Raw genomic sequence first — 13,234 nt, 5'->3', positions numbered from 1 at the left:
AAATTTTAAAAGAACATATCGCTTCTCGGCCTTTTGGCTAAGATCAAGTGTAGTATGGACAGGCTGCACTTGGTTGAGGTCATTAGGTTACATTTAAGCTTCATTTGAAGCAACTTTTAAAAGCGGCATCTCGGCCTTTTGGCTAAGATGCAAATGAGATCAAGCCTTGGAGGTGGAGAGTCTGCACCTACTCCAATCAGCTTGGCTCATGTAGATCAGGCCCAAGACAGGAGTGTAGGCCCTGTTTTGTCAGCTTGGATCGGGAATGTCTCAACTTGTTGAGACTCTGAATTGGGCTTGAAAACACCTATCTTTTGAATGCCACAATATTAACAATACCCATAAACGTATCCAGTTCCCATTTAATTATTTACAGCAAATCTGCACTTGGTGTGCAAGCCAAACATTTATTCCAAAGGTTCCCGGCTCTTCAACAAAAGTTCTGAAGAGAAACCTTAAAATACATAATAAAGGCTCATATAAATCAACTACTTCTCTTGAGCAATATTGTGTTCCTTTAATGAAAAGCTCTGAATTAATTGAGGTTCATCAGCTCACAGCTTGAAAGCATCCAAGGTCATCAGTGGACAGTTACTTACCATCTCCTCGCTTAACATTTTAGCTAGTTTTTCATCTTTTTTTAATTGTTCATCCAGTTGTTTCCTCTGCTGTTCTTCATATACGAGTTGCTCCTTTTCCTCTGCCAATATCTTCTGAATTAAGTCTTCACTGGCTCGGAATTCTTCCTCTTCACGAGCATGGCGTTCTGCCTTCAACTGTGAAGTAATTCCAGCATGATCATCTCATTATCTATGGCTGAAGAAACTGTATTCAGATTCTAATCTTGCCATTAATCTGGTCAACCACAGGCAATTCTGAACCCCATTTTAAAGCAGTCCTTTCATAACTCTCACTGGTGCCATTTACCAAGAGGGCCAATATACTTATTATAGAGCATCTTTAATAATTTCCACACAAATTATTCTCCCGATTAATTCTAAACAGACCAACAAGCACACACATTTCTGAGATGGCCGTACAGAAATTTGCAGCAATACTTGGAAACTTCTACTGCAGCTTGCAGAAACCAGTATTCTCAGGTAAACAAAATCTCAACGTTGACGGACAGCCAAAATAAAAGAATAAATACTGAAAAAATCAGATACATTGTGCTGGCTACAGTCCATTTTTTTCCCATCCAAATACAATATCACATGAAAAATCTCCAAGTACTATATTCACTTTCAATTCAGCAACACCTTGAAATTACCAGTTAATGAAATAATTCTTTGGAAAGGATATACTCTGTCACAAAACTCAGTTGGCAATGTATACCAAGCTTTATAATAGCCTGAATTTCTCAGGTAATTCATCAGAATCACTGTACAGTGGTAGTGTAGTTGCAAGCTTCTCTGGGGAAGGATCTTGCATGCTTGTAGACATATTCAACATTACAGCAGAAGCGATGTAAAATTCAACATGTTCCAATGTAATGGCTCTTTGCATGATTAACAATCACTAAACATTAACCAAACTCAATAGCCCAAGTACGGTTAAATACCTATTGTTGAGCAGGATCAATATCACATGTGAAAGCATCTGTTTGGAACCACCGTGACTCCATAAATACACAAATGCCTCTCTAGAGCATCAAAAACCTATTATTGCCTTGTTTCAAAGATGATTAATGATCTTGTATTGGAGAGGCAAATCAAGAGGGAAAATATCCCAGAAACCTTCAAGAATTTTCCAAAAACAGATTCAACATTGTTCATTAAGAGAATCCAATTCCTCATTGGCCATTAGAAAGTGTTTAATATTTTTAAAACAACGTTAAATGGGGATTCTTTAACAACGTTAAATGGGAAAAGAGTACTTTTATAAGAACTTAAGTACTTTTTCCAACTTTTATAAAATGGCAGAAGTGAAAAGCTTCAAGAATTTCTTTTTCATTTACAGGATATGGGTGTTGCTGGCTCGGCCAATATTTATTGTCCATCCCCAATTGCCCTCGAGAGGTGGTGGTGAGTCGCTTTCTTGAACCACTGCAGTCCCTGTGGTGTAGGTACATGTACAGTGCTGTAGGGAGGGAGCTCCAAGATTTTGACCCAGTGACAGTGAAGGAACTGCAATGTATTTCCAAGTCAAGGTTGTGAGTGACTAGGAAGGGAACTTCCAAGTGGTGGTGTTCCCATGTGTCAGCTACTCATGTCCTTCGAAATGATGTAAGAAGTTTAACAACACCAAGTTAAAGTCCAACAGGTTTATTTGGTAGCAAAAGCCACACAAGCTTTCAGAGCTCCAAGTCCCTTCTTCAGGTGAGTGGGAATTCTGTTCACAAACAGGGCATATAAAGACACAGACTCAATTTACATGAATAATGGTTGGAATGGGAATACTTACAGCTAATCAAGTCTTTAAGATACAAACAATGTGAGTGGAGAGAGCATCAAGACAGGCTAAAAAGATGTGTATTGTCTCCAGACAATCCAGTATTCGCATTCCAACCATTATTCATGTAAATTGAGTCTGTGTCTTTATATGCCCTGTTTGTGAAGGGGCTTGGAGCTCCGAAAGCTTGTGTGGCTTTTGCTACCAAATAAACCTGTTGGACTTTAACCTGGTGTTGTTAAACTTCTTACTGTGTTTACCCCAGTCCAACGCCGGCATCTCCACATCACTTCTAAATGATAGCAGCCATGAGTTTAGAAGGTCCTCTCTTAAGAGCCTTCACCCAGGAAATTGGAGGGCGATTTCCTCCAATGCTTCCTGTAGATGGTACACACTACTGTGATTGTTTGCTGGTGGTGGAGAGTGTGAATGTATGTGGAACGGGTAGCAATCAAGTGGACTGCTTTGTCCTGGATGGTGTGGAGTTACTTAAGTGTTGTTGGAGCTGCACTTATCCAGGCAAGTTGAGAGTATTCCTTCACACTCCTGACTTGCACCTTGCAGATGGTGGACAAGAGTCAGGAGATGGGTTACTCGCTGCAAGATTCCCAGCTTCTGACCAGCTCTTGTATCCACAGTAATTATATGGTTAGTCCAGTACAGTTTCTGGTCAATTGTAGCCCCAGGTTGTTGATAGTGGGGGATTCAGCAATGGTAATGCCATTGAATGTCAAGAAACGATAGTTAGATTCTCTCTTGTTGGAGATGGTCATTGCCTGGCACTTACATGGCACAAATGTTACTTGCCACTTATCAGCCCAAACCTGGATATTGTCCACAGAATTGCTACAGTGCAGAAGGAGGCCATTTGACCCATTATGTCTGCATCAGCTCTCCAAATGACCATTATGACTGAGTGCCATTCTCTTGCCCTTTCCCCATACCTTTGCATATTGTTTCTATTCAAATAATTATCTAATGCCCTTTTGAATGCTTCAATTGAACCTGCCTCCACTAGTTCCAGGCAGTGTATTGCAGACCCTCAGTGTGTGCAAGTTTTCTCCTCAATCACATTTGCTTCTTTTGCAGATGACTAGATCTGGCATGAATGTTACCTACCGCTTAAAAGCCCAAACCTGGACAATGTTCAGATCTTGCTGCATTTGGACTTGGACAAATTAGTATCTCATCTTCTATAGATGCTAAATAATCTTCTATAGATGCTAAAATTGGCTTTCACAAATGTATCATAACTGGGCACATACATGGATTAAATGCTGCTATTAGGCATAACTAATATTTAGTGGGTTTTACCGATCAGTTTCAGCTTAGTGAAATCTTTTGATAAAAGGGAAAGAGGTAAAATACCTAAAGATTAAATTTACATGTAATAGGATTGCATGGGCTTACCTCTCCTCACTGAACAATACTCAGAACAGGCAATATAGTTAGATTTACGTTTAACTTTTAGACATTTTCTCTTAATTATTTTTTAATTAAAAAATTCAGGAATTGAAAACTAGTCTCCGTAACAGTGACAATGAGAACTATGATCAATTGTTGTAATCCATCTAGTTCATTAATGCCCTTTAGGGAAGGAAATCTGCCATCCTTACCTGGTCTATATGCGACTCCAGACCCACAGCAATGTGGCTGACCATTATCTGCACTTAGGGGCACTTGGAGAGGCCAACAAATGCTGACCTTGTCAACAACACCCACATCCCATAAACAAATTTTAAAAATGTCTTCCAGTGGGCTTTAACTAAATATTTTATTCACCATAAACATTCTGAATGGTGTTTAGACAAATTAGCAACAGCTTGAATTCCTGATTTGCTGCTGGAACTACGCAGCCATCACCTTTAGATGTAATAATCACTTGGAGCATGTCCAAATTGCAGTGTATCTATCCAGTGAAGTACTGGACCCGTATTCTTTTGCGCATATATAGAATTGAAAACCAGGCAAACAGGTGGCCATTTTGCTCTCTCTCCTGCTCATGGCATTGACTTTTTCTGAAATACAATTTCACAAGAGTGGGCACTCACCTAAATAACAACTTTGTGTGAACCTGTTAATGTAAAGACTAACTTAATAACCAACATATTATTTCACTCTGTTCTATCGCTGCCTGTATTTTACTTGGGAAAATGACTAATTGTAGAGCTTACCTTAACTTGGCTCTTAGCCATGACAGAAGTTCATTTTAAATAAATAAACCTTTGAAGAAAAACAAACTTAACAGAGTGAACACCACAGGCATTCAACTGCACGTAACAATGGCCAAAATCATCTTATCCCCAAATGTGTGCTCTTCACAAGCGTCACTGGATACTGATTAAGAGATATAATTCTCTCCAATTCTTTTCAGCTCCTTTATTATTGGTATGACTGGTCAGCTAAGCACAGATTGGGAATTGAATTTAAGATCTTCGTAATCTATAGAGCTCAACTACACAGAGCCTTAATCAGCTAAATCAATGAAAGTTAATTTTGCAGATGTGACGAGGATTGCCAGCTATTTAGTCAGTGTACACTTTCTGAACGACATTTCTAACATCTATGCCTATTGAATGCAGAACATCACAGAAATGTTTAATTTCTCTATTGTATGTTGAGCCAATATGGTAAACTGACACACTCCTCTGCTTCAATGCGAGGAGCGTAACGGGTAAGACAGATGAACTTGGGGCCTTAATGCTTACGCGGAATTTGGATGTGGTTGCGGTGACGGAGACATGGTTAAAAGGACAGGACTGGCAGCTGAATATTCCGGGGTATGTGTTTTAGGCGAGACAGAGGAGGGGCTAAAAAAGGTGGGGGAGTGGCAGTAACAGTTAGGGAGCATATTACAGCAGTGCAGAGGGTGGACAATTTAGAGGGGTCATGTAATGAGTCGCTGTGGGTGGAGCTCAGAAACAGGAAAGGTGCAATCACTATGCTGGGGGTATACTACAGGCCACCCAACAGCCCACGGGAAGTGGAGGAACGGATATGTCAGGAGATTCTGGATATGTGCAGAAAAAATAGGGTTGTTGTAGTGGGAGACTTCAATTTCCCTGGTATTTCCCTGGGGGTCTGGACAGGGAGGAATTTGTAAAATGCATACTGGAAGGTTCTTTGGAACAGTATGTAGATAGCCCAACTAGAGAGGGGGCTATACTGGATCTAGTTCTGGGAAATGAGCCCGGTCAGGTCGTCAAAGTTTCGGTAGGAGAACATGTGGCAAATAGTGACCACAACTCTGTTAACTTTAGGATAGTAATGGACAAGGACGAGTGTTGTCCTAAGGGTAGGGTGCTAAATTGGGGGAAGGCTAACTATAGCTGGATTAGGCAGGAATTGGTGGCCGTTGATTGGGAGAGGCTGTTCGGGAGTAAGTCCACGTCTGGCATGTGGGAGTCTTTTAAGGAACAGTTGATAAGGCTGCAGGACAGGCATGTGCCTGTTAAAAGTAAGGATAGGAAAGGTAGGATTCGAGAGCCGTGGATAACCAGGGAAATTGAGGATCTGATCAAAAAGAAAAGAGAGGCGTACGTTAGGTCCAGGCAACTGAAAACAGATGGAGCTCTGGAGGAATACAGAGAGAGTAGGAAAGAACTCAAACGGGGAGTTAGACGGGCAAAAAGAGGTCACGAAATGTTCTTGGCAGACAGGATTAAGGAGAATCCTAAGGCATTTTATTCATATGTTAGGAACAAAAGAGTTGTCAGGGAAAAAGTCAGACCTCTCAGGGACAAAGGAGGGGAATTATGCTTAGAACCCAAGGGAATAGGGGAGATCCTAAATGAATACTTTGCATCGGTATTCACAAAGGAGAGGGACTTGTTGACTGGGAGTGTCTCAGAGGGAGGCGTTGACCCGTTAGAGAGAATCTCCATTACAAGGGAGGAAATGTTAGGTTTTTTAGGTACCATTAAAACTGACAAATCCCCAGGGCCTGATGGCATCTATCCTAGACTGCTCAGGGAGACAAGAGATGTAGTTGCTGGGCCTCTGACGGAAATCTTTGTCTCTTCATTGGACACAGGTGAGGTCCCTGAGGATTGGGGGATAGCGAATGTGGTACCGTTATTTAAGAAGGGTAGCAGGGATAACCCAGATAATTATAGGCCAGTGAGCTTGACGTCCGTGGTAGGGAACTTGTTGGAGAGGATTCTTAGAGACAGGATGTATGCGCATTTAGAACGGAACAATCTCATTAGTGACAGACAGCATGGTTTTGTAAGAAGGAGGTCGTGCCTTACAAATTTGGTGGAGTTTTTTGAGGAAGTGACAAGAACGGTTGACGAAGGAAGTGCTGTGGATGTCGTCTACAGTAAGGCATTTGACAAAGTCCCTTATGGCAGGTTGGTTAAGAAGGTTAAGGCTCATGGGATACAAGGAGAAGTGGCTAGATGGGTAGAGAACTGGCTTGGCCACAGGAGACAGAGGGTAGCAGTCGAAGGGTCTTTTTCCGGCTGGAGGTCTGTGACCAGTGGTGTTCCACAGGGCTCTGTACTGATTTGTGATATATATAAATGATTTGGAAGAAGGTGTAACTGGTGTTATCAGCAAGTTTGCGGATGACACAAAGATGGCTGGACTTGCGGATAGTGATGAACATTGTTGGACAATACAGCAGGATATAGATAAGCTGGAAAATTGGGCAGAGAAATGGCAGATGGAATTTAATCCAGATAAATGCGAAGTGATGCATTTTGGAAGAACTAATGTAAGGGGGAGTTATACAATAAATGGCAGAGCCATCAAGAGTATAGAAACACAGAGGGACCTAGGTGTGCAAGTCCACAAATCTTTGAAGGTGGCAGCACAGGTGGAGAAGGTGGTGAAGAAGGCATATGGTATGCTTGCCTTTATAGGACGGGGTATGGAGTACAAAAGCTGGAGTCTGATGTTGCAGCTGTATAGAACGCTGGTTAGGCCACATTTGGAGTACTGCGTCCAGTTCTGGTCGCCGCACTACCAGAAGGACGTGGAGGCTTTGGAGAGAGTGCAGAGAAGGTTTACCAGGATGTTGCCTGGTATGGAGGGTCTTAGCTATGAGGAGAGATTGGGTAAACTGGACTTGTTCTCCCTGGAAAGACGAAGAATGAGGGGAGACCTAATAGAGGTGTACAAAATTATGAAGGGTATAGATAGGGTGAACAGTGGGAAGCTTTTTCCCAGGTCGGAGGTGACGATCACGAGGGGTCACGGGCTCAAGGTGAGAGGGGCGAGGTATAACTCAGATATCAGAGGGACGTTTTTTACACAGAGAGTGGTGGGGGCCTGGAATGCACTGCCAAGTAGGGTGGTGGAGGCAGACACGCTGGCATCGTTTAAGACTTACCTGGATAGTCACATGAGCAGTCTGGGAATGGAGGGATACAAACGAATGGTCTAATTGGACCAATGAGCGGCACAGGCTTGGAGGGCTGAAGGGCCTGTTTCCTGTGCTGTACTGTTCTTTGTTCTAGTTGTTGTGATGTAATTGGTGTAAAGGTTTTGCCTGTGTCTTCGTTTCTATAAAATCTGACAACAATGCAGTAGTTTTCCTTTGGTTGAATTAGACCTCCCCTTGAAGAAAGATAGCTACACTCCACAGAGTTGCCCCTGTACCAGGTAACAAAGACTAAGAGGAGGAGCCTGTTCATTTGTCAGATAAAGCTTTGAGAAAGCAACCCACCAACCTTTCCCAAGATCAAGATGTTAAAGGAAAGGCACAGACTTATGAAAGGGAAAACATGTCTGACAAACCTATTAGAGTTTTTTGAGGCTGTAATTAGTAGAATAGAGAAGGGAGAACCAGTGAATGTGGTGTATTGAGATTTTCAGAAAGCTTTTGATAAAGCACCATACAAGAGAGACTAGGATGTATTGTGAAAATGGGACTCGGGTTTCTTCTGATTAGTAAGAAACTGATGAAAAGTGTAAATGTCATTCAAGTCTTTTGGAAGAGATTAAGGACCTCAATGAATCTTACTATATCTATGTTATTAACTAAATATCACTTTTATGTACCTTTGATGCACTGTGATTTAGTGGTAGTATATATGGAATGTAGCAATCAAGCAAAACGGTGGTATAAAAGTTTGCATATATGTTGGGTTGTGTAACACGATGTATCAGTACTTGTGCTCGATTTAGAATGTGTCGGAGCTGAGCACTTTATGTTGTATTGTGTAATGTGAGCTCAGTAAAGACTCATATACGTACATCAGAAGTGCGATGTGCCTGACAGAACCTGTAATGTACTACTTCATTAAAGACCAAATTATGTTTGGTATAACTGATGCCTGTGTACTCCAGTATTTGAATTAAAACTAATTACAGAATCATAGAATCCCTACAGTGCAGAAAGAGGCCATTCAGCCCATCAAGTCTGCACCAACAACAATCCCACCCAGGCCCTATTTCCATTACCCCACATGTGTACCCGGCTAGCCCCCTGACACTAAGGGGCAATTTAATATGGCCAATCCACCTAACCTGCACACCTTTGGACTGAGAGGGGAAACCAGAGCACCTGGAGGAAACCCACGTAGGCACAGGAAAACGTGCAAATTCCGCACACAGTCACCCAAGGCCAGAATCAAACCCGGGTCCCTGGTGCTGCAAGGTAGCAGTGCCAGCCACCATGCCACCATGCTGCCTACAGAGAGGAGAGGAAACTTAATGTACAAATCTTACATCAACTGCATAAGCACAGACCATATTGTTATAGTTAAATGTTTTCTGCATGGAATAGAAACCCAAACAATCTACTTCTCACCTTACTGATCTGTTCTTCATATTCCTGTCGAACCTCACCAGGTTTGGATAATTGAGGTCGTAAGCGCAATCTGTCAACTTTAAAAAAACGGATTGGTCAGTTTTCCAGTGCATTACTCATTCCCTGACATTTCCACCAAATCCTAGGATCCCTGTGTTTCCAGAGAGGTAAAAAGGATATTTGGGGGGGGAAGGGAAGGGAGGAGGAGGAGAGAAAATCGGGGAAATCAGTCTACTGAGTTGAATGATTGGCCATGATCATAATGAGTGGCAGAGCAGGCTTGAAGGGCCAAATGGCCTACTCCTGCTATTTTCTATGTTTCCATTCATGTTCCTTAATACAGAAGTGACCCTGCTACTAAAAATATCATAGCACCACCAATGGCTAACTCACGTTATGGATCTAACAAGCAGCGAAAAAAAAAGCTTAACCCTGAACAATTATTATGCATCTAAATTCTATATGCTAAACTTAAAATAAACTAAATTTGGCTCAATTTATGATTTAGGCTTGATATACACATTTTGCAGAGTTATGTCATTTGATAAATTAGCAGTTACATAATCCCCTCCACTTATGCATACCGGCCATTTGCCTGTTGTACACAACAGCTCGGTAATATCACTTCAATTCTGAAGAACGGCCCGTGAACTGCAACATTAACTCTATTTCTCTCTCCACAGATGCTGCCAGATCTGCTGAGTATTTCCATCATTTTCTGATTTCATTTCAGATTTCCAACTTCTGCAGTATTTTGCTTTTTGATGGCCAGTTATTATTACATTTATCATTTTATGACAAATGAGCACAACTTCTAACACACCCGATAGGTGTTTAAAGTCTTGAACCAGATGTTGTCACAGCTGGCACAGCTTTTTAATTTGACTCAAAAAGCTGAGAAATATGTCTAGCAGATAGCAATTAAAAGGAACAGCACTTAGCTTTGTGCGAATTATACAGAAAATGCCAGCCAGCTACATGGAGAGCATGATATCAATTGACATGGCTGAACTAATTGGTGAAAGATTTACATTTCTGGAACGATCTCCGATTGAATGAAAAAACTACATTCAGACCAGCGTAAAGCAAACAACCAGCATTCTGGTTATCCTTGATAAGTCCAGCCTCGGTGATTGATGATCACTCCTGTGCAGAATATCTACGATTTTACATTAGCCTGTACCAGTGCATTGCTATTAGGCACAGATGTTGCACACACTTGACATATTTTTGCTACTAAGATTTCATTACAACTGCTACAACATAAGGATGGCGTTTTATTTTTAATATTGTATACCGTAAAGACAGCTGTTTCTGCCTAAAATGAACACCACGTAAGGTGCTATAAGGCAATTAGATAAGTATTTAAAAGTGGAAAAAACTTGGAGGGCCTCGGGGAAATGGTAGGGGAGTGTGACTAATTGGATAGCTCTTTCAAAGAGCAAACATAGGCACAAGTAGTTTGAATGGGCTCCTTCCGCTTCTCTACAACGACACGAAAAACTTGCTTGCATCACAAGTGGTTGAAATTGGGAATACACTGCCCGAATATGGTAGAGACAGATACAATCATGACCTTCAAAAAATAATTTGATTATGCAAAGAGAACAAATTTACAGGGTTATGGGAAAGTGGTACGTGGTGAATTGCTCTTGCAGAGAGTGATTACAGACATGACAGGCCTAAGACCACCTTTTGTGCTGCAACCATTCTCTGACTCTGTGTTGCATCATCCTATGATTCTAAATTGGATTTTTGGTTTATATAAATGACTGTCCCTTGTGAGTAGTGGGAATTGTACATTATGGACAAAAAAGGTTTGTGGTTACTTGTGGCAAAAAGTAGACCTCAAACATATATGCTCTACTGAAATAAATGAAGCAAAAACAGTAAACATCAGTATGACCAAGTATAACCATAACTCAGGAAAATGGGTTATAAACTTGAAATAGGGAGTATCACAAGTTGAGAAAAGCTACCATCACAAAAAGTACCTAAAAATACATATACACCCACAAAAGATCACTAGTTTGGTTTAACAAAGTTCTGCAAATTTGTATGACATGGAGACCTCAGGGTTCAGGGGGGTTGGTGAAGATCCCAACATGTGAGACTGGCGTGAGTGGTTCCTCTCACAGAAAATAGGAGCAGGAGTATGCTATTTGGCCCTCCGTGTCTGCTCTGCCATTCAACATGATCCTGTGGGACCGCACTCATCACCACCTATCACTTTCTGGTGTGTCTGCGAACCAATTCTCAATCCACACCAACATCTGCCATTGTGCTGTTGCTAATTTGATTTGCCCAATCTCCAACTAGATTGAAGTTGACCATGATTACTGTCGCACCCTTGTCCTCTTTTTAGGTCAAACCAAACCAAGTAAACAAACTCAGAATAAATCAGGACAAAGTAAAAGGGGCAGCTCCCCAAAAAGGAGGGGGAACAGCCCGAACAGAAATCAAAGTACAAAGGAAACTTAAAAACATCAAATTAAAATGTGATTATTAGGGTCAATAATGCACCCCAACCCCTACGGTGCCCAGCGGGCGCGGAAAGCGTCAACCGCGCCCGTGGACACCGCATGCTCCCTCTCCAGGGACACCTGGCCGCGAAAGAGGGGAAGACAGTCAGGATGGACGGCCCCCTCGATCGCCCGCTGCCTGGACCGGTAAATGGCGCGTTTCGCCAGGCCCAGGAGCAGGTTCACGAGGAGGTCGCCATCCCGACCCTCCCCTCTCCACACCGGGTGTCCGTAGATCAGGAGCGTAGGACTGAAGTGCAGACAAAACATCAACAAAAGGTTCTTTAGGAAAACATAAAGGGAGTGCAGCCTAAGACACACAACATAGACATGGTCCACGGACTCCACAAGGCCGCAGAAAGGGCAGTCTTCAGAGCCCGTGAACCAGTGAATCCTACGGTTGTGCGGAACTGCTGCATGCATCACCCTCCACCCCAGGTCCCCGACGTAATTGGGGGAGATCCCTCCGTAGAGGGACCTCCAGCGGGGACCTCCGCCGCCCGGCGGCAACAAGGCCTACCAAGGTGCATCCGGGCGACAGGCGAGGAGGCAGTAGTGGAAGGTGTGCAGCAGCAGCCCGCACAGGAAACGCCTCCGCGCGGTAGAAAAAGGCACAGAGGGCATTTCCGCGAGGCGGCTCAGGCTGTGGGGCACCTCACCCAGGGAGGGGGGCTGAGGCTTTGGGCCAATGTGGAATTCCGCCCGAACAGGGGAACGCTCGGGCGGGATCCCACCGCACGCCTGCGCCGTCTCGAGTTTGCGTGCAGTTTCGGGGCCGAGCACGACCGTCCTAAGGTCTAGGATGGCTTTGGTCGCGTGCCGGACGGACGTCCCCGCGCACTCAGCCAGCACGCGGGGACTCATCCAGCCCGCTCCTCCGCCATCGAGCACGTCCCCAATTCTGGTCACCCCGGCGTCCACAGCCCTCCTCTCCGCCAGCCACCTGAAGTTATACGGCTGGAGGAGCGGATTCCTGAGCAGCGGCTCTCGCACGAGAGCCGCTACTCCTGACGGGGGAGAGCTGCGTCGCGAGGCGACCTTGTTCCAGACAGTGAGGAGGTCCTGGTAAAAGACGGGCAACTCCTGCAGGGCGGTCGAAGCACGCCCCAGTTCGATATGCAGGAGCTGCACGTCATAATTGAGGCCGTGCCAGTGGCGGAAGAAATACGTCGCCATGGCACACCACTGTGGAGGGGGCTCAACGTAAAGATACCTCTGCAGGGCCTGGAGGCGGAAGGTCGCTATCTGAGTGCGGAGGCACACCAGACCTTGTCCGCCCTCCTCAAGCGGGAGATACAGGACCACAGCAGGGACCCAGTGCAGTCGATTGTCCCAGAAGAACTGCAGGAGGGTTCTCTGGATATCGGCGACAAAGCCAGGGGGAGGGGTCAAAGGGACCAGCCGGTACCACAGCATGGAGGCGACCATCTGGTTTATGACGCGACAGGACAGCACTCAGAGCAGTCCTGTCCAGCGACTCAGGCGGGCGGAGACTTTGGCCTCCAGCTCCCGCCAGTTTGGCGGCCAGGATTCCTCGGCTGGGCAGAGATGGGCCCCCAAGTAG

At 44.0% G+C, this 13,234-nt stretch overlaps 1 protein-coding gene and 1 pseudogene across 4 annotated transcripts in view; one reads left to right on the top strand and one right to left on the bottom strand.

The window, feature by feature from the left end:
* The window catches only part of LOC144491424 (E3 ubiquitin-protein ligase RNF168-like), a 34,180-nt gene that overhangs the window by 13,513 nt on the left and 7,433 nt on the right, over nt 1-13,234 (bottom strand). For all 4 annotated transcript variants that reach the window (XM_078209232.1, XM_078209231.1, XM_078209234.1 and 1 more), the window contains exons 2-3: nt 9,149-9,225; nt 600-776 (exon numbers count right to left, since the gene is read on the bottom strand). In XM_078209232.1, the coding sequence (XP_078065358.1) occupies nt 600-776; nt 9,149-9,225 (254 nt within the window). The remainder of the gene's footprint in view (nt 1-599; nt 777-9,148; nt 9,226-13,234) is intronic.
* Nucleotides 18-118, top strand: LOC144491911 (U2 spliceosomal RNA; annotated as a pseudogene).

The sequence above is a fragment of the Mustelus asterias genome, chromosome 3 (genome assembly GCF_964213995.1).
Source record: "Mustelus asterias chromosome 3, sMusAst1.hap1.1, whole genome shotgun sequence".
In the NCBI taxonomy this organism is placed as follows: Eukaryota; Metazoa; Chordata; class Chondrichthyes; order Carcharhiniformes; family Triakidae; genus Mustelus; species Mustelus asterias.
Note: the sequence above shows the minus strand (reverse complement) of the source record. Positions and strands in the feature narration are given on the sequence as shown.